At 41.9% G+C, this 26,489-nt stretch overlaps 1 protein-coding gene across 1 annotated transcript in view; it reads left to right on the top strand.

Annotated features, from left to right (window-relative positions):
• Positions 1–26,489, top strand: part of NOL8 (nucleolar protein 8) — a 270,845-nt gene that overhangs the window by 127,888 nt on the left and 116,468 nt on the right. The window contains exons 11-13 of the mRNA XM_069206675.1: positions 19,631–19,775; positions 20,329–20,412; positions 23,373–23,668. Coding sequence (XP_069062776.1) covers positions 19,631–19,775; positions 20,329–20,412; positions 23,373–23,668 — 525 coding nt within the window. The remainder of the gene's footprint in view (positions 1–19,630; positions 19,776–20,328; positions 20,413–23,372; positions 23,669–26,489) is intronic.

The following is a 26,489-nucleotide window of genomic DNA, read 5'->3' as shown; positions in this document are numbered from 1 at the left end:
CTTAGGGCATAGGTACTAAAGAGGGTACCTAAGCACTGCAGCCTGTATTGTGCAGCCCTTAGGGACCACTTGCCACAATCATGCAAACTGCCATTGCAGGCTGCGTGAAATGGTGCTGACAGAAGAGAAAACACAACACAGCACCCCTCTGTATGCCATGCCTGCCAACACTGCATGCAATATAGGTAAGTCACCCCTACAGCAGGCTTTACAGACCTAAGGCAGGGTGCATTATTTTTCATGTGTAATATAATGCACCCTGCATGCATTAGCAGATATGCCCCTGCCATGTCTGAGTCGATTCTTACACATTGTAAGTGAACAGGGAAGTCATCTTAAGTATATGTACTGGGCACTGGTGATTACATGTTCCCCAGTTTCCTGATGGCTTCGCTGAAACCGAAGGTGTTTGGTATCAAACACCTCGTATTAAACCCACACTGATTCCTGAAATTGACTTGTTAAGTCATGCACCCAGAGGTCACCTTAGTGGTGCCCCTGAAACCTACTAGTCCTCTATTGTGCTGGCTGACTGGTACAGTCCATCCTGCCACTGCAGACGTGCTTTTGACCCCCAAGAGGGTGAGATCCCTACTCTCACAGGTCAGGAACTATGCCTGCTCTGGCAGGAGGTGTTCACACCTCCTCCAGCAGGATGGCTAGTAAATCAGCATACTAAAGTCAGAGGCTCCAAAGCCTCCATCACTTTTGATATGTGACCCTGGATTGCCCCTCAGACCTAAAGGATGCCACCCCCTGCCCTGAGTCCTATTTGGCACCAGCACAAGCAGTAAATTAGCTATGCAAGGAGGAATGAAGCACACCCACATCAGACACACCCCTAAGGTGAGCTGCTTGATGTGCACCACTCTAGTAAAATTCCGAAATCTTGATGATACCAGATGATACCAGAATTAGGAACTCATGGACAGGGTTATGCCCACTCCCCACAGGAAGTGGTCATATAGGAGGTGTGGTGAATCCACGGGTAAGTAGCCCATTGGCTACTACCCTTCACTCCCATTAACACCCCTAAAGTTAGTATTTGAGGGAGCCCCTGGCACAAGAGAAGCAGACTGGACTTACTTAAGGAGAAGAAGGACACCTAAGAGCCGCAAGAAGCAACAACTGAGGAGCAGCAACTGACTTGGCGCCAACCTTGCTGTCCTGCCTGCTGTCCCGGACAAATATGACAAAGACCACTTGTTCTGCAGCTGATTCGCTTCCAAAAGGCTGGGAGGGCTTCCAGCACTTCCCAAAACAGCCAGCATCTTCTGTGGAGTAGTGGACTACTTCCGTGCATCTTGCAGGCACCAAACCACCAGCTCCGGTTTCCCAAACAGATGACCTCCACACCTCACCAATGCAGCAGCCACACAGGAAGAGTTGTTCTGTGCTTCCAGAGAGCCCTGTCTCCTCAATGAGTAACGAGACACTAGACTGGCCAAGAGCACCACAGCACCAATACCCGGGGTACCGGTCCCTTTGCAGCAGCCAAGACGTGTTGGTGGCCCAGATCCGGACACTGATCCTGAAGAGATTTACCAGCTGACAAGGGACGTTGGTACCACAGAAGCCATCACCTAGAATCGTCCAGCTGTCCTCTTGTATCCCCATCTCCAAATCGTCACCTGAAGCAAGCGTCTCTGTCTGCTGCTACCCGGCACCTCAAAGCCCCTCTTCACCTGAGGCCCACAGCCCAACTCAAGTGAACCAACGGTGTCTCTAGCATCCAGAGACCTCAAAGACCTGAGCTTACCTTTGAGTTCTGACGGATTGGTCCTCCAGGCCCTGCCTGCAGCCTCTTTCTGTGGGCTGGCTGATATTGAGTACCACTGACCGCTGCAACCCACTGGATCAAAGACTACAGCCTAAGTCCAAATCAATCGACGGTGCCTCCCAGCACCATAAAGATCCGAGCCCCCCCCCCCCCCCCCCCCCCCTTTGGGACCGAACAGACTGGCCTCCAGTCTCTGCTTGGAGGTTCTTTTTACAGGTACCGTTTCCCATTGACTTCAACGGGCTGCACAGCATCAGAAAGCAACTCTACCCAGATGTCTCTGAGGGGACCAAGGTGACCTGTTGATGATGCCTCTGACCTTGGCCCCTACTTACATTTAATCCTGAAGATCAGTCCTGTAAGTCGTTGACAAGTGTTCCTATGCCGCATATGTTTTTCCCGATCGGTTAACATTACCGCAAATACGGTATCGTCTATTTAAATTCTAAAAACCTATCTTAAAAATTACTTACCTGATCACAAAGATTTGGGTGCCTAAAATTACATACAGATCTGTGTTATTTTTATAAATTGGTGTTGGATTGCTTTAATGACTGTGGGGTTCATTTATTGACTGTGTGTGTGCAGCAAATGTGGTACACTTCCCTCTCAATAGCCTTAGCTGTTCGACCAAAAAAACTGAAAATAGAGTACTTGGGATTTTTGAACAAAGGCCTGTAAACCAGTAGGGCATTACCTGGGCTCTCTACACATTGTGCTTCGTTTTAGTGCACCATAGAGAGATTCAGCTTTTTACACTTTTATTAAAATAAAAAAAGTTGTATGTGTCTGAACCGAACACTAGATGGCAGGAGTATGCAGAGCTTTCGAATCTATACCACTACATGCTACCAGTAGATGCTTGCAGGGTAAGTAACATTTTCCTGTTGGTGGATACTGCAGATTCCTCACCAGTCCCACCTTTCTTCCTGTCTGAAAGGATGCTCTTCAATTATTTCATAATGTCACAATGTTATTGCCCTGCAATCAGTTGCTTTAATACATTTTCAATTATTTGTTTCACTGCACTATTAAGTTATTGAGGTTATTCTCATCCTACCGACCTGTTGGTGTTTAAAAAAACAAAAAATGGATGGGAACCTAACATCAGATAGCCGATAGGGGCACTTACGGCTCTACTGGTGCTACCGGTGATGATGTACAACAGGTACCCCCTGCTAGTGTGGAGATCTGGGAAAAGTTTCTGAATCTAGTCTGCGCCTGGGGATTTTCAAAAGGTAAGGAATCATCCGGTAGATAGAGTATCCCCCAGAAAGATTGTAACTGTAGGTTACTTACTGCTTTGTTTGCACCTTATAGAGCACATGTTCTTAGGTTTTCTCTCATACTACCAAAAGCTTCGGACCACACTTACATGAGTCGGATTAGTCTTTGCCGTCCAAGAAATAAAGGAGTCACCGTAATATGTGGGAAAAAGAACCTGGCAGAAATATCCAGTTAAAGTTGAAAAGAAATCGAACAGAGAAATGTTGTGGATTCCTTAATGACAATTAACCATTGTTGGACAAATCTGGAAACGTGCAGTACTACATTCATATCTCACAAACGGCAATATCGAGAAGTCTGAGGTCTCATCTGGATAACATCTATAATCAGCCTGCAAACCACAGGGCGTTCACATCGCAATCCGCAGAATGCAGCAGGTGACCCAAGCTCCTGCTGCAGGCAGATGTGACCTGAGATAAAGAAAAGTGTATGGCACCTGTGGCCACATTCGTCCTTGCAGGTATGCCATGACCTCCACATGGTTGCACCACCATCTCTGGCAGAGATCTTAGGGCCATATGTACGAACACATTTTCCCATTGACACAGAATGGGAAAAACCCTTTGCTACATCTCGCCCTAAGTTTTGTATTCTACCGCAAACCTCAGGAAGGCACCTAGCACCAACAACCATATTTACACACCCATCACATGCAAGCGGTGACTTCCATTGGCCAGATTACAGACCTGAAAACTCATCAGTCAGCTGCTCTGCACTCAACACCTCGCTTCATCAGTAGCCAGGACCCGATGAATATGTGTTATTCTGTTCCAGCCTAATTATCAGCCAGCATTAGTGGGCCTCAGGTCCACGGTGGCCATGAAATGACAAGCAAGATGAATGCAGGCCCTGAAACACAACCAGTTCTTGCCGAAAGACAACCCGCTCCTCAGTCAAATGATTGTCTGCCCAACCTCCATCTTTTAGTACCTTAACCAAAACACGTCCTTCTCTCTGAACAAGAAGCATCCCACCATTCCAGAATCTCAGTGGAAAAACAAAGAGGCGAACAAACATTCCACCCATTGCTTTTTTGTTTCAGTATGACCGATATATGGCCAGATATGCTGGTTGCGCCAGGAGACTTGAAATGCATCTTGCTGATGACGAACATTTGGAGTTGCTTGTGGCCCAATTCAGAGGAGAACTATCCTAGAATGTTGGGATAAATTGTTCCTATTGGAAAAGAGGCAAGTCTGATTTGTATAAGGTTGATTTATGTCTGAAATTTCAGAGTGGCCAAAAAATGGAAATAATGTGGCCCAAGCAATTGGCAGTGGTGGCAAGATTTGCAGATATTGCCTGTGTTTTCTTGTAACTCTACTCAGTAACTAAGCGTATGAATTCAAGCCTCTTTGTGTAGCACTTTGACTTCAGCCTTCAAATACTAATTTTAGGTTTCTCGTTACCAACAGTTCTTCCTCAACAGCCAAGCAGATGAAGTTCAAACTTTCCCTCTTACACACAAGCTCCTTATAGACTCTTGTGCATCATCCTTTACTATATTCACTGAATTCCCCCTTGAGCTTTATGGAACTAATTCAGCTGTCTGTTTCTTTAGTGAGTAGCTTCTTCTTAGCACTCATACATACATCTCTAATTCCAGCTATTTCCCCTGTTACCCACAAGCTCAGCATAGATGTTTTTACATCCCTGTTTGATGGAGTAACTATACTTCAGATCACCTCCCCACTACATCTCTCTTTCACCACTGTAAGCTAAATTCTAGTTGCCTCACTTGTGTCTTACCTTACATATCACAATATGCGCTTCTCTAACACACAGTTACCCCTGTGTCTCGACCACAAACAGAAATGCTCACCCCCCAATGTATGCCTTGCCTTTCTGGGAAACACTACCAAGTTCTTCCCATTGAAAACTTAATTCAGATACTAAAACTAAAGATAATAGCTGCAAGAGCTGCCCAGGCTCACACTTCAGAGCTCACCGACCTAGAACTACTACACTCTAGACTTACACTTCAGCACAGAGTTTTGTTTTCCCTATATGGATTTTCTCATTCTCACTACTGGGTAGATTCTCTTCCCTTCACAATAACATGCCTCATAGAAGTGGAGTAGGTCTAGGAATTGTATACCAGAATACATATGGATTAGCGGTCTTTTAATCCTTCCACACTTTCAAACTCTTAATTAACTAACAAACCTAACCACAGCAAAACCACCTATTTTAATATCCTCTGTTATCCCCTTCTAAGAGACTTCAGTGTCTACTCGAACATTTAAAAAAAACCTATTTTCTAAATTAAGACATGCGAGTCCACATGATTTTAGACAACTTGACTGTCTTCTGACACGCACACAACTCAACTCTCTTCTAATATGCAACAACTGTAAGACCGTTATTTCTCCCCTTAATCTTCAAAACCACGATCAAGCTTCACTGAACAGAATACCATGCTTTACCATACTAAATGATTGCACTAAATGTCAATGAAAAAGATTAATCCTTATGTTTTGAAAACTGTATGGAGAACTTTTAACCACGTCTCCAATCAACTTTCTCAAATCCTCAGCAGGATTCTGGAACATCCAACTCTTCACTGAAGATCACTCGAGTTATTACAATCAGATCTATCTATCACCAGTCTAGACTTAATATCCATCCAGGAGATAGCATTCTCCTCAACTGGGGCAAAATGACAACTTGGGAAAAGTTACAACCTCTGAATCCTTGCAACCTTCGAAATCCCAGAGAACAATGCATAAGGGCCTTGTTCTCCCCTCCAATGCCTATTATTTCAAGTAATAAATAAAAAAGGTTGCAGTTTAGTGAAATACTCTTCTCCAAAATGTAAAATGCTGCATTCATCCATTCAAAAAGCAAACGAATCCTTACCTAAGCAATCTTCTCTAAAAAAAAAAAAAAATCTAGAATTTAAAAATGCATTAAAAATCCTTTCTTCTGCCTAATCTGAGACACCATCATGTCCATCAGACCATGTATTTAAACCAGTGATCACATCGCAGGATACATTATAAAAACATGTCCCAAGACTTATCCCCTGTTATTTATAGAGTTGCAAATTCCTCTGTAGAAGAAGGTACATTTCCTTTGACTCTCAAACCTAGTAAGTTCAATAACTCTATACAAAAAAAAAAAAATCACCCTGCTTTTTTCTAAACCCCATCTCCAATTTCCTCTTCCTCAGTACAATAATGGATGAACTCTTTCTCCAACTTTTTCACTCAAGAACTTATAAAACGATGTCAATAGTTCCTGGCAAAAATTAAGCACTGAAGTAGCAACCACCTAAATGCTTGATGGCATTCTTCCTATATTAGATTAAGGCAGCATTTATCTCCTTTTGCTTCTAGACTTACCTTCAGTATGTGAATCCTTAGACCATTAGAGCTCATTCAGAATTCTGTATGTGAGAATAGTGCTCAAAGGTTAAGTACTAAACTGTTCTCATAACTTATGTCATCAAGATCCCAGTTTGTAAGAATTAACTACTTCAGTTCATGGCATTTACCTCTGAAATATGGTGTCCCCTAGGGCTCAGTTCCTCACCCTCCCTGTTTAAACTTGTCATGGGTTCACTAGGCTCAATGTTAGAAGAATTACGATTGTTATGGTTTAATATGCAGTTGATATCCAACTTTACTTGAAAATCTATGGTACATCAGTCAGGGCAACTCTAAAAATATTAATGGAAATTTGTATTAATTGAATGACCCTTTTTCTGATTAAAACTAAACCCTCCCCACTCACTTCAGAGAGCCACTGCCCCAGTACAAATATGGCATGACATGTTCTCAGATGTCAGCCATTTTTGATTCTGTCCTTAAAGTCACTTGGCCTTGTTGACAAACACATAATTATAATCTCACACATCTCTAGACTCACTAAAATTTGTCTTCTTTCAACTTACGTTATGGAATCTTAAACCATCAGGGCCCCCACACCCACACTTATGTATGCATATAGTTTTACAACATGTTATTTATGATATAAGTAAACATCCATAGCTTACCTGTAATAAACATATTCGTAACATGTGTTCGCTGCAGATCCACATACTCTGTACATTTCTGCCATCCAGTATTAAGCTCGGACTTTACAAGTTGTTTTTCCTTGAGGAAGTCTATTAGTTGGTGATGTGACGTTGAGTTTCCACCTCCTCGAGGCAATGCGCATGTTCAACTGCACTTTGTTTGAATTAATTTTTCTGCCATCGGGTTCAGACAGATTGTGCTAAAGCAGTTGCAACTTCCACGCTTTACCAGTTTCTTGGACGCCTAATGACTTGAAATGGTCTCATCGGCAACACCAAGTCATTGTCGGCGAGAGGAGTGAAGTCTTTCTCTTTGTCTCAGACACCCTAGGATTAACGGTCAAACTCGTCAACTCTCCCCTCTTCCTGGACCCGTTGAGAATGTTCGGCTCTGGATATGGTGGGTAAAAAGGACAGACTTTTCCACTCATGCCCACCGTGTGGGGAAAAGTATGCCTATTCAGACACCCATGAAGTCTGCCATCTCTGCCTCTCGCCAGAACACACAGCACAGGTTTGTGCAGCCTAAAGCCTGTTCAAAAATAAAAAGACACACTGCTGCAGACTGGATTGTCGGCCATCCCATAACATGGAGGTGGCAGCGGAAGCAGATTTCCCTCCAGAAGAGGAATACCATCTTCATGTCTTCCAAGACGAAGAGGAAGTCGAGGTTCCAACAGAGTGACACGCCATCTTAGTCCACACTATGTCGAGTTTGGCCAACAAGAGGAAGATGAGGAACCAGCCTTGTCAGTATTGGAGCCACAATCAGACCTGAGTCTACTGGGTTCGGGGCCAAGAATGAAGACTGCGCCAAGGGCTGTGAGTTCAGTACAGTACAGAAAGAAAGGAGGAGATCTAGTTGCAGAGGGCAGAAGGGTATCAAATGCAACTGTACGTTGCACTCTAGATAGTGCTGACACAGTTGCAAGAAGAATAAATTCCTCTATGTTACCAAGAAGACATGCATGGTTATGCATCTCAGGATTTAAACAAGAGGTACAACAGCACCTACTTAACGCCACCTTCGATGAGGAGCACCTTTCTGGTCCTGAGCTAGACTCCCAACTTGAAAAAATAAAGAGACATTAAGACAGCAAAATCTTCTATGGGAGTCTTACAGTGAAGCACACCAGAACAGTCAGGGAAGAGGGGGCTTCCATACTGCTGCTCCTGACCCCAGACCTTTCAAAGACCCTCCAGCAATATCACCAACAGGCTTGAAAAAGTTACAACGTTACTATAGGGGAGCTAATAAGCAGAGATGAAAATGTATAGGAAGTCCCACAAAGGGACTCTCCATCTCCAGACAATGACTTAGCCTCCATTCCCACCAAACATCTGTCAGGGTGGAAGACTGCAACATTTCCATCAGTTGTGGCCCGACATAACATCGGACTGGTGAGTAATAGATAATATATGTAAGGAGAAGTGTAAACCCATCCATCAAACATTCCTCCCTGCAACAAAACCTAAATCTTCAGCATCTACACCTTCTAAAAAAAAAAAAAAAAAAGTAAAAGCTTGAGAGCCTCTGCCATGCAAACATCAAGGGCAAGGACTGTACTCCCTATACTTGCTGATTCCAAAGAAAGATGGGACACTAAGACCAATTTTGGACTTAGGACATTCTATCATCACATCCTGTCAGAACACTTCAACATGATAACGCTACAGGATCTAAAACCATTTTTACAACAAGGTGACTTCAAGGCAGTGTTAGATCTGAAAGACTCATACTTCTGCAGCACAAATCTTATTCTGGATTCACATGCTGTGCATTATTGTCCCTTATCCTGGCCCACCCTGCAAATCATTAATACCTCCAATTTGTGGTAAGTGGTCAACATTACCAGTTCAAAGTACTACCTTTTGGGGTGACTACAGGTGTTTGCCAAAGGTCTAGTGAAGGTAGCTGCACACTTAAGGCGATAGAACATTCATGCCTTCCCATATCTAGATGACTGGCTGATCAAGAGTTCAAGCAAACAAAGGTGTTTACAAGACGCACAGGAGACTATCAACTTACTGTGCAACCTAGGATTCAAAATATATGTGACAAAATCCCACTTACAACATCCCCAGATACAACTGTATCTAGGAGTGTTACTCCGTTCGATCCCTGGCAAAGCCTATCTCAATTCACAGAGGATTCTAAATCTCCAAAAGCAACTGGCTCATTTTCAGCCCCTTTGTCACCTGCCAGTCAGGGCAGTGATGCTCCTTCTGGATGTGATGGCCTCTTGCATAGCAATAGTTCCATATGCCAGGTTGCACATGCACCCCTTACAGGAATATCTAGCATCTCAGTGGTCACAAGCAGAGGGCAACTTAGAGGCTCTAGTGTTGGTTTCACCCAGGGTCCATCATTCTCTGAAATGGTGGAACAACCAGCACACTAAAGGGCAGACTTTTTCTGGACCCAATACCACAAGTGACTATCACCACAGATGCATCCATATAGGATGGGGCACACACATGGACGAAGTATCAGTACAGGGTTAGTGGACTGTTCACCAACAGACATTTGACATCAGTGTATTATAAGTCATAGCCATTCAAATGGCTCTCAAAGCCATCATAACAAAGAAGAACATACTTCTCCGAACAGACAACATGAGGGCAATGTATTACATTTAAAAGCAAGAAGGGACCCATTCAATGCACATGTCTCGGAAAGCCCAGACCATTTGGAAATGGGCAAGTCAACACCAAATCCACTTCCTGGCGGAATATCTTCCGGGAGGGGGCAATTCAGTAGCGGACCTACTAAGTGGAGATCTGCTTTACAGTCTATGCACAGCATGTGTATCTGCAGCCAACAAATGCTACGAATGGAGAAATGTGTTTACCCTGTAAACATCCATTCTAGCATGTAGTGCTGCGGATTCGCTGGCCACTATAGCAGAGGAAAAAATGAACAATCTAACAAAGGAGCCATTGAACATGCACATTTCCTCGAGGAGGTTGAGAGTCAGTCAGATCACCAGCTAAAAGACTTCCTTGAGGAAAAACTAGTAAAGTACGAGCCCTACACTAGAATGTAAGATATGCTACAAATAGATTCCTACAAGGTAAGTAACAAACTCCTTTTTTGGTTAATTTATTTGGTTTTGTTATGATCTACTTCTCCCCTTTTACCCCCTGACTGGTATGCCCCCCCGAAGACACAGTGCATGAACTTTGACCAAACTCATTTGTCTCTGTATGCAGGATTTGTCACACCATGCTCATAAATCCCCAGCTGTAGAGCTGGATGTGCAAGGCATGTCCAGGCCTTTGTTGTTTTCCCCATTGACCAGCAGACCATGCTGGGCGTGGCACTAGGCCTTACCATGCTGGCTCTTGTCAGTGAGAGTAGCCAAATTGTATGCCCTGCACCCAGTTCCAATGTCCCCAGAACTTTATGTCCATCATGTCTGTTTTGAGATAAATCATCTTACACGCGTAACCTAATATTCATATTATCTGCTCCTTCTCCCTCCGAGTGATATGGGAACCCAATAATACTCCTCCTTAATAAAACCCAAATTTTATTTATTTTTTTAATTCAGTTATAAAACCGATTTCTGTTGGCTGGCAATTGTGTTTATTACCGAAATGTTAAAGACACCAAAAGTGATACAAGAAGTGAGATATTAGATCAGAAATGCTAAATGCTTCCAGTAATAACAAATTATAACCTATTAGGATTACTATAAAGAGTGGTTGATGCTTATAAACGCACATCCGTAACCGAAACAGCAATGTCCTAGTGGATACGGTAGAATCATGAGAAAGGTGCCAACCTGGTATTGCTACCCAACCACCACGGGTATTAAATTGCACAGAACAAGGAAGAAGGCACAAATGCCCCCTCTGAGCCGTGCTGTAAAGTCAAATTGTAGACCGAAAGTACCAGGGCACTCCAATGAATAAGTCCACAGTGAGCAGAAATCCAGAAATTTTAATTCCTTGTGTTGGAAACATAGACAACATAAACGTTCAGAGACAGCCAGCCCATGTTTCGTCCAGCAGGACTTTTTCAAGGCGAAAAAAAATATTTTTTTATGTTTTTCACTGTGCAGAGGCAAGAAAAGTCACAAAGCAAACCATATAAAAGAATTGGTTTCTGGGTCCAAACAGCAGTTTCTTAGTTACAGGAAAACGTGGCTCCTGTGTGACGTAAGGCTGTGTACGCCAAACATCCAAAGTCTTAAGAGTAGTCCGTGGTGGGGCCCTGATAAGCCCAAACACCTGAAACTTCCCGGTCCCGAGAGAGTCAGAGTGAGCACGTTGCTCACTCAACACGCGCACGCCAACACCGGCTCCGTCTGACTCTCTCGGGACCGGGAAGTTTCAGGTGTTTGGCCACATAATTCCTCCCATAAGACGCCAGACTGGATCTGTAGAATTTACTCAGCAATTTGTGCCGGTAAGTGACTCCATATGGCTCCTAAGTGACTCAGTTCCACTCAGAACTGACAGAAAAGAGCTGCATGTAAGCACCACTACACACACTGACAACTGTTCCTTTATTTTCTGCACCCTTTGCTGCAGGTCTGGAGCTCCATTCCAAGTTTGCCAGTTTTCTGATGACTTAAACAAATTATGCTCAATGTGCCACAGACAAAATCTCTCCTTAAAAAGATAGGATTTAAGCTGTGACTCGACTGGAGGAAGCAGATCTCTGTCATGGACATGCAAATGTGTGCATTTATTGCTTGTGCTCTGGTCATGACTTGAAGTTATGTGATAAATGCACCCCTAAGCACCCCAAGCAAATTGAGAGTGTGAGCAAAACTCTGTCACTGAATATTGGAGATTGTGTTTTAAAAATAGAACCTGCTCCAGTTGGGAGGCTGCTTGTGATCTCCTTCAGGTAGTCAATCCTCTTTTTGAAGAAATTCTTCTGGAAAGTCGAAGACGAGCTGTAAGTGTAAGAAGGCCAAGCAGGCTCGATACCATCCCACCACTCGAAATCAGGTGAAAATGTACAGTAAATGAAAGGGTCAAATGCCACAACCATCTTCTGGCTCTGATCTTGTCCGTGAGTTTGTCCAGAGCACCCCAAATTTCCATAGGTCATCGTCAACACCAGAGTAAATTGCAGACTACCTGAGGGCTTGCTGCAACATCCTCATATGATTCTGGGTCCATCTGGTGCACCTCTAGGCCCCACAGAGCCGCAAGGGATGCCACTTCGACTTCCGCTGGCGATCTATCTTTCTACCCCAGCTGACCTCATAGGACCTGTACCCAGGCCCTATCCAACATCAGTTCATACTTCGTCTAGCCGCAAGGTTCACTCCATTCCCTTCATGCCACTGCCTACTCAGCCAGCCCCGGACCCGATCCCAACACCAGTATCTGATCCTGAGCCATCAGCTCGCTCTAGACCTATGTTGCCTGTGCGATCACAAATATGTAACCATTCTATTCGCACCCAAAATGTATTCTTCAATGGTGTGGAATTGAAAAAAATATCTACTTGTCCATAGGAGATGTTCCTTCATAAATCTACTTGTCCTGTAAAAAAACATCTACATGTCCCTTTTGTGCCACGTAGAGCGGTGACGCATTATGACAGCAATCTCATTATATAATAGCTCTAATAATAGCCTCTCTGATATGACAGGGCTAATACTATAGTAGAGCTTGAATACTAGCAATTTTCTTACTTTGCCACCTTTCTGCAGATCTACATACTTGGGCTGGAGGCATTGGTAAACAAAAGTTCCAGGGTTGGAATACCCTCTTGAGTATGTGCAAACCTACTAACATGCATGTTTTATGGGTTTTCACGAGCTCTTCCCTAATCTTTTCCCATACTGGGAAAGGTTGGAAATTTACTCCTGACAAGGAAAGAAGTAAAACTTCTTCCAGGTTTGGGGAAAAAGTGGTTAAAGGGAAAGTGAACTTGTAAACACTCAACATTTTTTTGCATGAACAAATCTACACATGCATATCTGCTCGTGCTAAAATGCAGTTCACAGATTTTTTCTAGGTCTACTTCTGTAAATTCATGTGAATGAATTCCTGATCTACTTCTGTAAATTCATGTGAATTCAAATCTGCACTAATGCAAAGACATATAGCATGGGTGCATTTTTGTGACTTCATTCAACAATTGGGCCCCTAACTACATTTGGCGTTAACTAAGACCATTTGTTTTTATTAGTTTCAAGTTTAAGAAAAAAAAGCATAGTTCATTAAAACCATTACACTGTTGCTTAAAAAGAAACAAGTTCATCATTGATACGCATAGTATGCAGTACAAAACAATTCTTCCACACAGCCTACAATACTGCGACTAACAAGTCCCAAATGTTGAGGTTCAGACACCTGTGCCTATGTCCATTAAGCTTATATGGGCCTACTGCATGCAACGCAAAACTTCTCTCTAAAAAAAAAAAAAAGGGACTACCCTAAAATACATTACCATTTTACGTCTATTAAACTAAAAATATCTATGAATGCGTCACCTCTTCATGTGATATAAGAAAAATACTTGGTTCGGTTTTTACCAACCATAAAGTGCTTGAGTGTTCACAGCAGTTCACTTCAACCCCTCATGGGGCCTAGAATTGTAATGTCAATTATGTGGCTGTGCTAACCTCTATGATCCTGGATTGGCCTCTCCAAGTCCTGTGAATGTTTAATTCCAGGCAGCATTTTGCTTATTTACAAGGATGGCAAATTTTACTGCTCTGCATAGCAATGGAACTGATAAGCCATCCAGCTAGCTAATGACTGCTTGCCTGCAAGTAGGTATACTCAACTCCTGGAAAGTTTGCTTGAGTAATACCTTCCTCTGAGTCATTACTTTTGGGCACGTGCACATGAGGTGGCTTACTGATTCCATTTTCTAGCTGTTTTTATTAAAATTATGTCTTTCTCTTTATCCATCTGTTGCCTGGCTTCACTGTGAGTGGTCACAAGGAGCATATCAGCACACAAAGTAGTTGTGTTTGGTGCCAGAAACTTCTGAGGCAAAATGTACTCTTTGAGACCAAAACATATTTTTGATTTTTGCCAGTGTTTGTTACAATGGTGAGGGCCCAACAGCTCCAACAGCAATAATGTTTGATAGAAGGCATGTCAAAATAAGACACACATTGATAAAACCAAAAGACTGGCCACCAACCAGTGACCTATTGACTTTGCCAGTGCTTGTTAAATTTCATGTTTCTCATAATCTTGTTGAAACTGGTTTCATTGATTTTTCCATTATGAATATTTTTGGGAACTACTGGCATGCATCAAAACATTTCAATGAATGATGTTTTCAAAGAAATGGCATCTAAAATTTCACAGCAATTTAGCCAAACGTTTTTTTCCGATTTGCATTTTTTGCAAACATTTTATTTTAAAAGCAAAGAATCATCAGTCTTGCTTCAAGCTTCTGCAAATATTTGCATCTAATCCGAGAGCATTCGGAGAGCATTATATGTAGCCTCATATTGTTAAACTTTGCAAACGTGTGTACACGTTTATATTACTGGAACCTGTCCTTACTGCAGTCCAAGCTTACAACATGTGTTTAGAGCACTCACCCTAATAATAAAGGATTTACATTAATGAACCATGAATACAAGCTCAAACAGCATTTAGATATGGACACAAATAGTACCTCAACTGTAGACAATTAACTTCCCGGCTCCATAATGTGGTACTGTAAACCGGCAGCCAAAGGGTTTTTGCTGCAAAGGTTTGGACCTACTTGTCCCAAGGACAAAATAAACACGAAAACTTGTTGTCCTTGGCCCATACAATATGTCCTGGGCATCAGGAATATGATACCTGGAGGTCTTATTTGATTCTGACTCGGATGTGGTTCAGAGTAAGCATATCTCCCATGGCATTAATGATGATGAGATGATCATCCTACTCTCTCTTCTCTATAACGATGGCTGACTATCCCTGGATGTGCAAAATGCCAATGGATTAGGTACATCCCAGAGACTGAGCTGAACTCTCTACCTATGCCACCAGTGGAAGAAAGTACATGTTTTGCAGTAATTGTGCAATGGGATGTATTTGATTTACAGTTGCCCACTGTTTAAACCAGGGGAAACTTGCTAACTGAAATCTTTCAAGCAGATCCAGCTGCTGCCGATCCATTATTGCCATTCAGCGAGGCTCATATGGAACCCCTTATGTCCACATAGCCCAAATCATGGTAAGGACCTCCAGTCAGTCGACCTGTTGCCAGGTGACATAGGCTGGCTCCTGGTGACCCCAGTTTTCTGACAAGGCACCATATGTCTGAAAGCTGGGTGGTATAAGCATCGACAAATAATGTCACTCCTAGTGAGATTCCAACAAGTCTTCCATCTGGAGTGTATTGATGCCAAAGAGAAGAGATTGGTCATTGGTGCCTTAAGATCCTTGCATAAGATTTGCCTTCTGGGCACATACATCCATGGTTTAAGAAACATGGACAGCAAATTCTTTCTGTCCGTCGCAGGAGAACCCAGGGCTTTGCTGGCTCAAACTATACATGATGGCCAGGACCTGGCGAAGTATGTCTTTCATGCTGGTTTGGGACATTTCTGATGGGTGTGGACAGAGCAATTGGCACCAGTGTAGTGGTTAAAAATTACACCTGTATGCACCGAACCAGGTTTTAATGAGATGTCCAGGCATCACTTATGGGCAAGTCGCAGTGAGTAGGAGACCACTTCCGGACGATGGCAAACTCGTCACATCTTTTGGATTTTTTCCTTCCATTGAGAGGAAGTCACACCTGTGCCCCATGCTGATGATTCCATTCCTTCCATTGGGGTTTGTCCTGGACACATTGCCATTCAAACCCTCTTTACCACCATAGTGAGCCCAGGACATTCAGGATAGGATCCCAATGTTTCGGGCTCAGTCCTCAGTCTTGATGATGATGGTTGTGAGGATGCTGAGGCTTCTGGAACTCCTAGCATGGTGCATCCTCCTTGTCCGGACTAGAAGACATATGTGGGTGTTGCTGTAGAATCTCTGGTTACAGTGCACCAAGCACAGGGCTGCCTCTCTGACTCCATCCAGATCTCACAGGAGATGGCTCATCTTTTGTGGTGGCGGATATAGCCAACCTGACCTGTGGCTGGCCACTCTCCCTTCCCAACTCAGACTTCAGAGTTGTGACCGGTGCACCGCTGGGCTTGGGATCAGGTCACTTAAGTGGAAATCAGAGGCCTTTCATCTCTGGTCGAGAGCCAACTACACATCAGTCTAATGGTCCTTTGGGTGAGGTGTCTGACCCTAAAAGCAGCCATTAATTAAGGGGAGACTGGTGCAGGCCATCGTGGACAACAGTACCACCTTGTGGTACTGCAAAAAGCAGTGTGGAATGGAAGGTCTTGTGCCAGGAGGCCCTCCTTGTATGGAAGTGACCGGACCAGCAGATTTTTGATAGCCAGCCATCTGGCAGGGTCATTGCCAGAGCATCTGAGCCAAGCAGATTCCAAGCTGATGGATCCTAAGTGGCACCTCCACCCTTATGTGGCAAGGGGCATCTTAAGTGCAGTATGCCCTGGTTAGATCTTATGCTACATGCAAGAAAGCACAATGTCAGCTCTTCTGTGCAGTGGAGTTACAACTGCAATGGGGCATGGTTCCCCTGTAGGCATTTCTGCCTGTCCTGCCTTAACCTCTGAGGAAGTTAAAGACAGGCTATGCTCAAATTGTACTGGACTAGATTATAGTACTCTGAGCTCCTGAGCATGAGCATTTGCCCTCCGATCCAGCTACCACTTCAGGAAGACCTCTTATTTCAACAAAAGGGGTCTGACTACATATTTCCCCCAAAGCTGTACATCATGCTGTAGCAGGACATGAACTTAGTATTGACATATCTCACGTGTATGCCTTTTGAGCCAGTGCACATCTGCTCACTGCAACTAATGCAGCTCAGAACTGTCTTCCTAATTACAATCACATACGGCGGCCATGTGAATTACAGTCGCTCTCTATTCTGTATAAGTTACTGGTGAAGACCAGGGTTGCCTTATTGTCTAAAGTTGTGAAGCCTTATCATATTGGCCAATTCATCACTCTGGCAAGGTTTTACGCTTCACCTCCTCCTTCAAAAGAGATTTCATTAGCTTGATCATATAATGGCCGTAAGCTTTCACATTGATCGTGCAAGTGACCCTCATAAGGATGCCACCTTTTTTTTAGGATTTGCTGGAGTATAGAAAGGGAAGGCTGTGCAGAAAAGGAAATTGTGAAGATGTCTAGTCTTCTAAATTACAATCTGCTATGTGTTGACAAGGGAGCAAACGTAGAAGGCCTGTGGGCCCATTCCACCAGTGTCAAGGCTGCTACAACAGGTGTGTTGATTTGAGACATCTGTGTTGTGGGCATCTGTGCACAGTTCACAAAACACTGCTACCTTGCCAGCTAGGTGCAACAGGAGTACCATTTTGCCTCCTCAGTCCTACAAGACTTTCTGGTCTGAGTACAGCACCCACACCCTGCACCCCTTGGAGGTACTGCTATGGCATCTATGATAAGGAGAGGAACCTGAGCATAGAAGAATCCATCAGAGGAACAAGTTACTTATCTTTGGTAATGTGTTTTCTTGTGGAAACTCTTAACTGTAGATTGTTCCCTGCCATGACACCTGTCCATTCTGTGAAGTGGCGCTCTTAACATCCAGTGCTTCATTTGTAAAATAATAAGTACTAGTGCCCAAAGTTGTTCTCCTCCGCTATCAGCCGGGACAAGTAAATGTCAGTATTGCTCAATACTGAAGCTCCACCTAATGCCTCTTTCTTCCACCATTGAATACTCCCTGTCCCTTTATATCACATTTCCAGGTTATTTTTCATCTCTGCTTTCCCTCTTTGTCACTGTTTTTGTCTCTCTCTTTCTCCTCTTTTCCTATGTTTGTGGTTTTTTTCAGTTTTTTTTTTGCTCTGGTTCAAAGTCTGATGAGGAAAATTAAGTGCTGGTCGCCAAAAAGGAGTGCAGGTGGGATCACCTGCAACCATCAGCTCAAATTAAGCACTGTGGACATCTGGATAAGGTTCCAAATTAGGTTTTGTTATTCTGTCACCTGCAATTTTTTCACAGTGTTCTGCGTCCGAGGGTGTTGAAGGAGACACTGATGTCAGCACACAGTGGCTCCACTCCGTCATCTCAGTGGCAAAACAGAGTCTGAGTCAGAGTGGAGCCAAATGGCACCACTTATCTGCGCACAGGTCTAAACATGCCAGACTGTTTCTGATGAATAAAAAAATAAAAAAAGTTGGGAATGTTCTGAGGTGTAGTAGGAGGTATTGCTAATCTTCTGTTTTATTATCAGCAAAGTTTCAGTATTAAACGATTAATCAAAAATTAAAATATCACAAGGGCCTGTAAAAGACAGCAGCAACCATAGTTTTAATATAAAAGAAAGGGAGACATTCATGAAGCAGCCAGGCTAACTAAAACTACTAGTTCATGATGCTGAGTCTCCCATATGTTGCAAGCTTGCCACACGAATTGTGCAGCAAGAAACTGAACCAATATATTATGTGCCTGAAACAGCAGACCTGACCAGGTTTTACAAATACCAGTGTAAAGGGCTGCAAACAGAAAAAAGTTGAGAACTTTTTTATATTCGTCATCACAAGTAAAAAAAAAAAAAAAAAAATGCCGAGATTACAATGATCAGTGGCTTGCACTCGTTGTCAATGTTGAGTGTACCCATTTTGAGCATGAAGTAAATCTTTTTAAATCTGACTGACATATTTCTTCCAGGTAAGGTTCAATAGCACACTTACCACTATTGAATGCCTACCCAACACAGTGGCCCCAATCTTTCATACAGTCCACCATGTTTGTGTGAGTGTAGTAAGCCTGTTCCAATGCCAGTATATTTGTTACATATAGAGGCTCCTGTGTGAGATTGTGGGGGTGTGGGTCACACATTCAGTTAAGGTTTAACTTTCCAAAAAGCATTCTCTCATATGGTAAACTATGGAAGGATGTTTCCTGGTCGGGAACAAATATCTTTCAGATGGATTAAAAACATTGCATCAGTTTGGCTCACCTATGGACCAACAGCATAAAGGCCTAAGGGCAATAACACCTTCTAAAGAAGTCAAAGCTAGCTCCGTCTTCAGAGAAATTATCTTTATACCTTCCCAGCCATGGCAAACTTCAGATAAAATCATTCTCCACAGTCACTCAGGCCCTAAAATTAGCTGCGCCCTAGTCTTCACGTTCCTTTACAGCCTTTGTAGCTGATTTTGCCTAATAAATCTTCAGTAAGAATGACTTCTTAGGCACCCTAATTAAGATTCCTGAGGAACCCGTCTATCATTTTACAGGGGAGAATCTCTCAAAGAAACATAACTAAAGAGAGATTTACTTCCCTGTTAAAAGAAAAAAAAGATATTAATAATTTTCTCAACGGGCCATTTCATGTATATATCACTAGTTGTCTGACGCAGGTATGCAAGGTAAGTAACCATGTACGATGATAAAATTGCCTTTCACCATTACTTGAATAGATAACTAAAAAGCCGTTAAGAAGCAGATATCACCAATTTATCATGACAGTTGTCTCATCATTTTTCCTATAGATGAGAATGGGCCAGATGATACCGCTGAAGATGTGGATCTTGCCACAGAGAAAAAAAAGAACATGGACATTTTACAAAGCCTGTTGAATGTCAACATAGGAAGCTCGAAGTCTAGCAAACAAACAACAAAGGCTATGCTGTTTCGGTATGTTTTTAGTTTGTAGAAAAAAATCTAGTTTTCATTGTTTTAATTGTAGTCAAATCTACAAAAAAATGTCAGATAGAAAAGTCTAAAGGACATATAAGTCCATTGTATGGCACCTTTCAAAGATAAGATAAAGCCAATGTGTTTTACTTTCTTTTGCTGTCAAAACAGCAAATCTTGAGGAAGATTCCATGACAGATTTCCTCCCATCACAGGACTCGACTAAATGGTTGATACTTGCTCAACCTGATCACAATCAGTGAAGACAATAAATGGAGCATTGTTTGTTGAATGTTGAGCTTGACTGTTCCAGATAAATCAAATCACTATGTGATTCTCAAAAGTATTTTCTGCATTAAGCATAAACTACATTTATACTTTGAGATCAGGTTTGACATTTTTGGTTTTGGACACGACGGTTCTTCTGGCACGATTAAAATGTTAACATTTTTATGTGAGGATTCTGAAAGATGTCATGTTTTTTAAATCATTTAATCAACAGTAGTTTGGTGGTTGCAATTAGCAATTGAGAAATCTCTTCTTTATACCACAGAGATATTAACGCCCTGCATTATGATCCCACACGGGAGGATCATGCTGTGTTTGAAAGAAAAGTGGAACCTGTTGAGAAGGAGAGGTAGGTACATCTTGAATGTTATGCCCTTGTTCAAAATAAAGACATTCATTTTGTTCCAAAGGCAGGTGATGGGATTAGTTGGGAGATTTGGTTTTCATTGCTTTGAACAGTCAGGGTTACGTTTCTTGTATTTTGTATTCCTTAAATCTGTGCCTTCTCCATGAAAAGAATGACATCTCTGTTCATAATGGCACATATATTGTTGGTATTGTTAATGACAACTTCTATAGTGATTTTTTATAATGTAGCTAGTTTCCAAATGTATGTTTCTGGTGGATATTTGTAAGGCAGCAACATATAATCTGCGCACACCCATTCGCCAAACAATTCTGTGAGGATGTTCATACAAGAAAATTAGCCCAGTTGGGCAAAAGCACTCTAAAAACGTTATTCGCTACCTCTCTTCCTGTCCGCATGTGCCTTAACAATACCTTTTTAGTATATGATAAACGTAATCTACAATAACAAATGCTGCCAACTAAAATTGTTACTTTCCCGTTACCAACTGTTTGCAGCTTGTCTTCTTGTAGATGGCACACATGCCACCCGATGCCACTGTGGTTGGAAAGCAAAAGGATTGCTAGGTAGCTTTGCTAAGCAGTTCATATTTCATAACTTCACACACAAGCAGACTACAACTTCCAGTAGGGTAAAAAAAAAAAACAGTACTCTAAAGTAGAGTCTACATGCTGATGCATTGTGTGTTTCGGCTATGTTATCATTCTTGAAACAAAATTTAGTAATTTGAATCTTTAATCAAACTGAAACTAACATGCTTATGTTAATAAAAATAACATATTCAGTTTGTAACCTCTGTAGATGAAAGCCTTCAGTTAGTAATGCCGGGACATGAACTTGAGACTTCCTGCTCTCGCATACTGCAAGGCAAACAAACGTTTAAGTGACTGAGCCACCTTGCTGTTTGTGTGTCTGTGTCCTTTTGGTGTAGTCATTGGATTGTCCGTTCCATAAGGTCAGAGAATCCTGTCCTGACATTATAGCTCTTTATAGAGCTGCATGTTTGTTGTTTGTTCAAGACAACACAACCATTGATAGCATTCTTAAAACAATGTAACATAGATGAGAAGAAAAGGCACCGCAGAGTTACGAGAAAACTTAGACGCCCACATGAGCCATGCGGTCCTGTGATGCAGGAACAGGGCAGCTCTGTTGGCAAGGAGCCCAAAGCGATGCTTTGGGGAAGCCGAGCGGGTGGCGAAATGTATGTCATTTCGTGACAGTCACACACATGCTCATCCTTTCTTACTTCTCCCTTGCAGGCCAGTTAGCTTTTTCCATGCCGTAACAAGAAGGGGCAAAGTTAATTAATTTCCTAATTGTTGGCTTTAATTTTGATTTCTGTGTGGGTGGTTTTTCGAAACAATCATACTTTTGCTTGAATGTTTGTTTTGCATAATTAGTGCAACCTGAAGTGTGACTTTGACTCCATGTTTTACCTAGCGTTAAAATTGAGATTTGATTTTGGAGAGAGGTTGTAATTGAGTTTTAGGGCATTTGTGTCATGAACCTAAGGGATGAATTTAGTTTTAATGGAGGCTAGATTTATCAAAAAATCTTTTTGATTTCATGATTTATATTTGTATTAAATATACAAAGTTTGAATGACACAACAAAATGGTTATGTTGAATATTTGGCGGTAAACTGAAACATAAGTGCAGTTTACAAGCCAAGCTGCTATTCTTCCATTCAGCATTTCGAAACGTGAGCCCAGAAACCATTTTATTGTAAATCACAGACAAAACATTTAGGGAGTTACAAAGCTGACTTTATTTGAGGTACCCCACAAAGCAAATGAAAGTAAATGTAACTTAGCATTGTTTTGCCTGCAACTGCACTACACAAGCATAAGAGAGGGATACTGGGTTACAGTTAAAAGGCTAATAAATATTCTAAGCATGAGTTTTTCAGACACTTGTGATAATCTACTATTAATCCTTGTGTTTTTCGTGTCATTATAGTGCGTAGACGTTTCATTACGTATGTTTAAGGAAAACAGTCCTTCTCATTTAGTAGTTCATTTGATTGCTCATCCTTCAATATGCTTTTTTTTTTACACAATAGGCACACTTCATGCTTCCTCTCCGATCTGCCTCACGTGTAGAATGGTGCAGTGATTCATCCTTCTTCTCCCATTAGCTCTTTTGCACAGTGAGTTACTGCATTTTTGATTAAATGTGCACACATGCCTAAAAGGAAGTGCACGTCAGTACCGCCAAATTTAGTCTGCTAATACTTTAACTTTGTCAGTGGTTTTTCTGTCCTTTCATTCTTTTTCCATCACACATTTTTATCACCTTTGTGTGTGTTTAGGCTACAGTAATTCAAAGCTAGTAGTAACTTCTTTTTAGGGAAGAAAAACAAAAAAACATTTTCCTCTGGTGCGTATTAAAACTAAAAGACGTTGATGTACCTTTCCACGTACACCTGCCTGCTACGAAATAAAAAAATGCAAATTTTCTTTGCAAGCATATGGCTGTCACCTTTAAAGGGATGTGTTCTTTTTATTTCTGTGGTATATGCTTGCAGTAAAAACAAAACAAAAATGCAACCATTACTTGTGCCTGCCAAGGGCCGACCTATTGCCTTTGCCAATGCTTGTTTGAACCAATGTGTCCCTGCACCTGCGGAATGCCCTGTTTAAGGTTCACAGTATGTGTACTCAACTCAAAAGATGCAGTTGAAGGTGAACTTCAGATAACTGCTGAAATTGGCAGACTGTGGGTAGTAGTAATTTGGACCCTAGGTCCAAAATATTTAATTATATGTAACCTAAATGGAAAGTCAAATGTAAACATGCTGAAGCAGTATTACAAAATAAGAACGTTTTCACCAGGATGGGATGAGCAGACTTCCTGTGTCCTCGTGAATTATATGCTTCTTCAGAGAGCTGTCGTTTAAAATGTTTGTGTCACCATTTTTCTGCCCTTTCATTCTCCAGCAAAGCCAAGAGAAAGAAAATGAGAGAAGAAGCTGAAAAGTTACCTGAGGTATCGAAAGAAATTTATCATGAGGTTGCCATGGACTTCAAAGAAGTTTTTGGAGCTGCAAAGTCAGCACCCGAGGAAAAGGAAGAAAAGACTCCGTGGGATCAGGAGGAGGAGGAAAAGGTGGCACCTCAGTGCGCAGCTGCAGAGAAACACACCAGGGTTTCTTTAGAGGAAGGCGACCAGGATAGCTCGGCAGGGTTTACTTTTTCATTCTTTGCAGCTGAAGAAGAGACCCACATGAAAGAAGGTAACTATGACAACATTTGCCATTTGTTCGCTTTGTGAGCTCTCTGGGCTAGTCCTTTTAATACATTGCTGTTTTTAATTGCATGGTGGATAAAATTATTGACATTATATTTACCGGTCCATTAAAAAAAAATAACCTTGAATGGTTTCTTGAGTGTCTGTCACTGTTCTATTAGACTTGAACAGCTCTAACTAGGATTGTTGAGTGAGTGATTCACCAACTTTGTTTGTGGATACAAATTGTCTTGTTCCTTTAAAAATGTGTAACATGCGTGTACAAAACGTGTATAATAAACAAAGAAATGTGAGACACTTTTAGTATTAATTACTCACGGTGCTTTGCAGTTCAATGTTTTTACCTTTCTATTACTATTGGTGGTATGCTATGAAGACTGCCCATTTCAGTATTGTATTCAGTTGAGTACTGCATTGATATTCATTCACAGAGAGAAACTCTTAACCGTGTGTGGCATTCTAGAACTGTATCATTGTTCATAACATAATTCATTTTACAAATACACTTCTATTTTGTAACCATAACTGCACTTTAACTTTGTTTGGCATGACTTTTTCAAACATAAAGTGTTATGACCAAAGCTAGCCATAACTTCATATTAACTGCGAGTTTTCTTTTTAAAGAAAGACAGGTAAACTTGTTTTACTGGTGGTGGTGTGGATATATGTGGTAAATCAATTATGTTGTTATGTTGTTCTGGTGGTGAATGATATTGCCTCTGAACCATTTTGTATTGGAACCCAACTCTTTGGTTGTGCATGGCCTTCATATTTGTCCAGCAGGGGTTGACTACAGAGCATGGCAATAATTTACACTATGTGCAATCTCACCTAGCGGTTAACCACCACTCAGTGTAATCTTTGATCAGGAGCATGGTTTGTTTGCACCAGGTAGCTATACTCTTCTTGTGGCTAGTCAGCAGCTGCACAAGTATTTTGCAAGTTAAACCCAATTATATCTAAACCTTCATGCACATCAAGTAAGATGGTGCCAACGTATTTTATCAGGTGAAAGATATTGTAACATTTCCCTTTTAGACACTATTACGTGTGTGAGACCACCTAGTCCGTAAGGGAACTCCCCCCTCCCCCTGTAGGATAACATAGCACCCCTTTGCTTGGATATTTTCCAACCATGCTTTCCCCGCTTTAGAACCTAAAGCCACTTAACTGACACCGCCTATGAGGGAACACTGACTCAGTCCTACCCTCAGTTCCTACTACCCCACACCTTTAGTGATTATATACACTTCCCTCCCCTTCATCCCTCATGCAACGTTACCCTTGCTTGTCAGACCTGCACTAAACATGGTACCCCCACACTGGGCTTAACCTGGAATACTAATAGAATACTAAGTGTGCATGTTTGTCAAAGGGTGCCAAATTTATTTGAAAATTATCACTTTTTGCTTTTAGCCTGATTTTCTAGCCAGGCTTCCCGTTTTAAACAATGCCCTCTTAATGGATCTCTATGAAATACAATATATAGGAAGCAAGCTTCTCAAGCCAAGTGTCTGTCAAAGTTCATGCAGATTTATGAAATGCCACCAAAGTCATTAGTAAATCAAATATTAGTGACCCACTTTAACTCCTCTCCCCGCCTGTTAACCACAGCTAATTGAAAACTGTAATCCCTGTGCTGCGATTAAAAATTTAACACCCTAACAGAGGTTTCTTAAGCAGTGCAAAAGGTAGCAGCTAACAAATACTTTTTTCACTCTTTCTTCCTTTAAAATGCCCCCGATTAGAAAAATTAAAAATATCAAAACTAAGCTAAACATGCCAGGTGTTGTCTATTGAGCCAAAATTGGTAACTGTGTTCCAGATTTCGTGCAGGTTTGTTAAATATTACCAGAGTGCACATGAGACTGTTCCACCCCACGCCTTCAGTTTTGCCTCATGCAGATGACTCTCCACAAAACGTACCATGGAAGACTAGGCATGTGAAATATCTGCTATGTGTCATGTGGATTGCCCAATGCGTGCCGTAGTTATTATCAAAGGAACATTTGTTCACCCCGTGAATCTTCATTGTTCATTCCCCTTCTTGAGATACAGGAATCATGACTCACTCAAATCTTTGCTGTTTGCAGGCCATGGTCCTTCCCTACACTCAACAATGGTAACAAATAGCATATTGCACTTTTATGCATCTGTACATATGTATTTATCAGTAATAAAAAAAAAAACAACAAAAAAAACTCAACAAGTCTTGTGTTAAATTCTGCCTGATGTACTCCAAAGCCATGAGAAAGTAGGAAGCCACACTCGGTCAGTGAGTACAATAATCAGATTTGATGCTGATCCACATCACTGCATTGCGTCCAGGCCAGACCACTGTCTGTGAGGTGAAGGAAAAGTTGAATGACAAGCCAACAAAGAAAAGGTTTTGCAGCGTGAAATCTTTTCTGGATTCACATTCTGTACATTGTTCCCCCATCTGGTGGTTGGGTCCTGAAAAGTCTCCTTGAAGTTTTTTTATTTTTTATTATTAGCATTTTTTTAACTCGGGCTTTGTCAACCATTTGGGTTTAAACCCCTTGTTGTGTGACGTCAGAGGTATGTCCCAGAAATCATTCAGTGCAGGCGCCATCTTCAGATGCTTTTTTCCGCCCATGGAGTCTGGAAGCCTAAGGAAGAGCTCCAGAGTCAAGGAAGGAGGAATTGCAAAATCAAAAATGGTTTTTCCAATGAAAATCACGGCCAAGGAAAGAGGATTGGGGTTGACCGATTGGAAGAAGAGAAGACCGACAAAATGCTGAGAGCCACAGAGGAACACCGAGATGAGAAGACCAACGTAACAAGAC

The sequence above is a fragment of the Pleurodeles waltl genome, chromosome 9 (assembly GCF_031143425.1).
Source record: "Pleurodeles waltl isolate 20211129_DDA chromosome 9, aPleWal1.hap1.20221129, whole genome shotgun sequence".
Classification (NCBI taxonomy): Eukaryota; Metazoa; Chordata; class Amphibia; order Caudata; family Salamandridae; genus Pleurodeles; species Pleurodeles waltl.
Note: the sequence above shows the minus strand (reverse complement) of the source record. Positions and strands in the feature narration are given on the sequence as shown.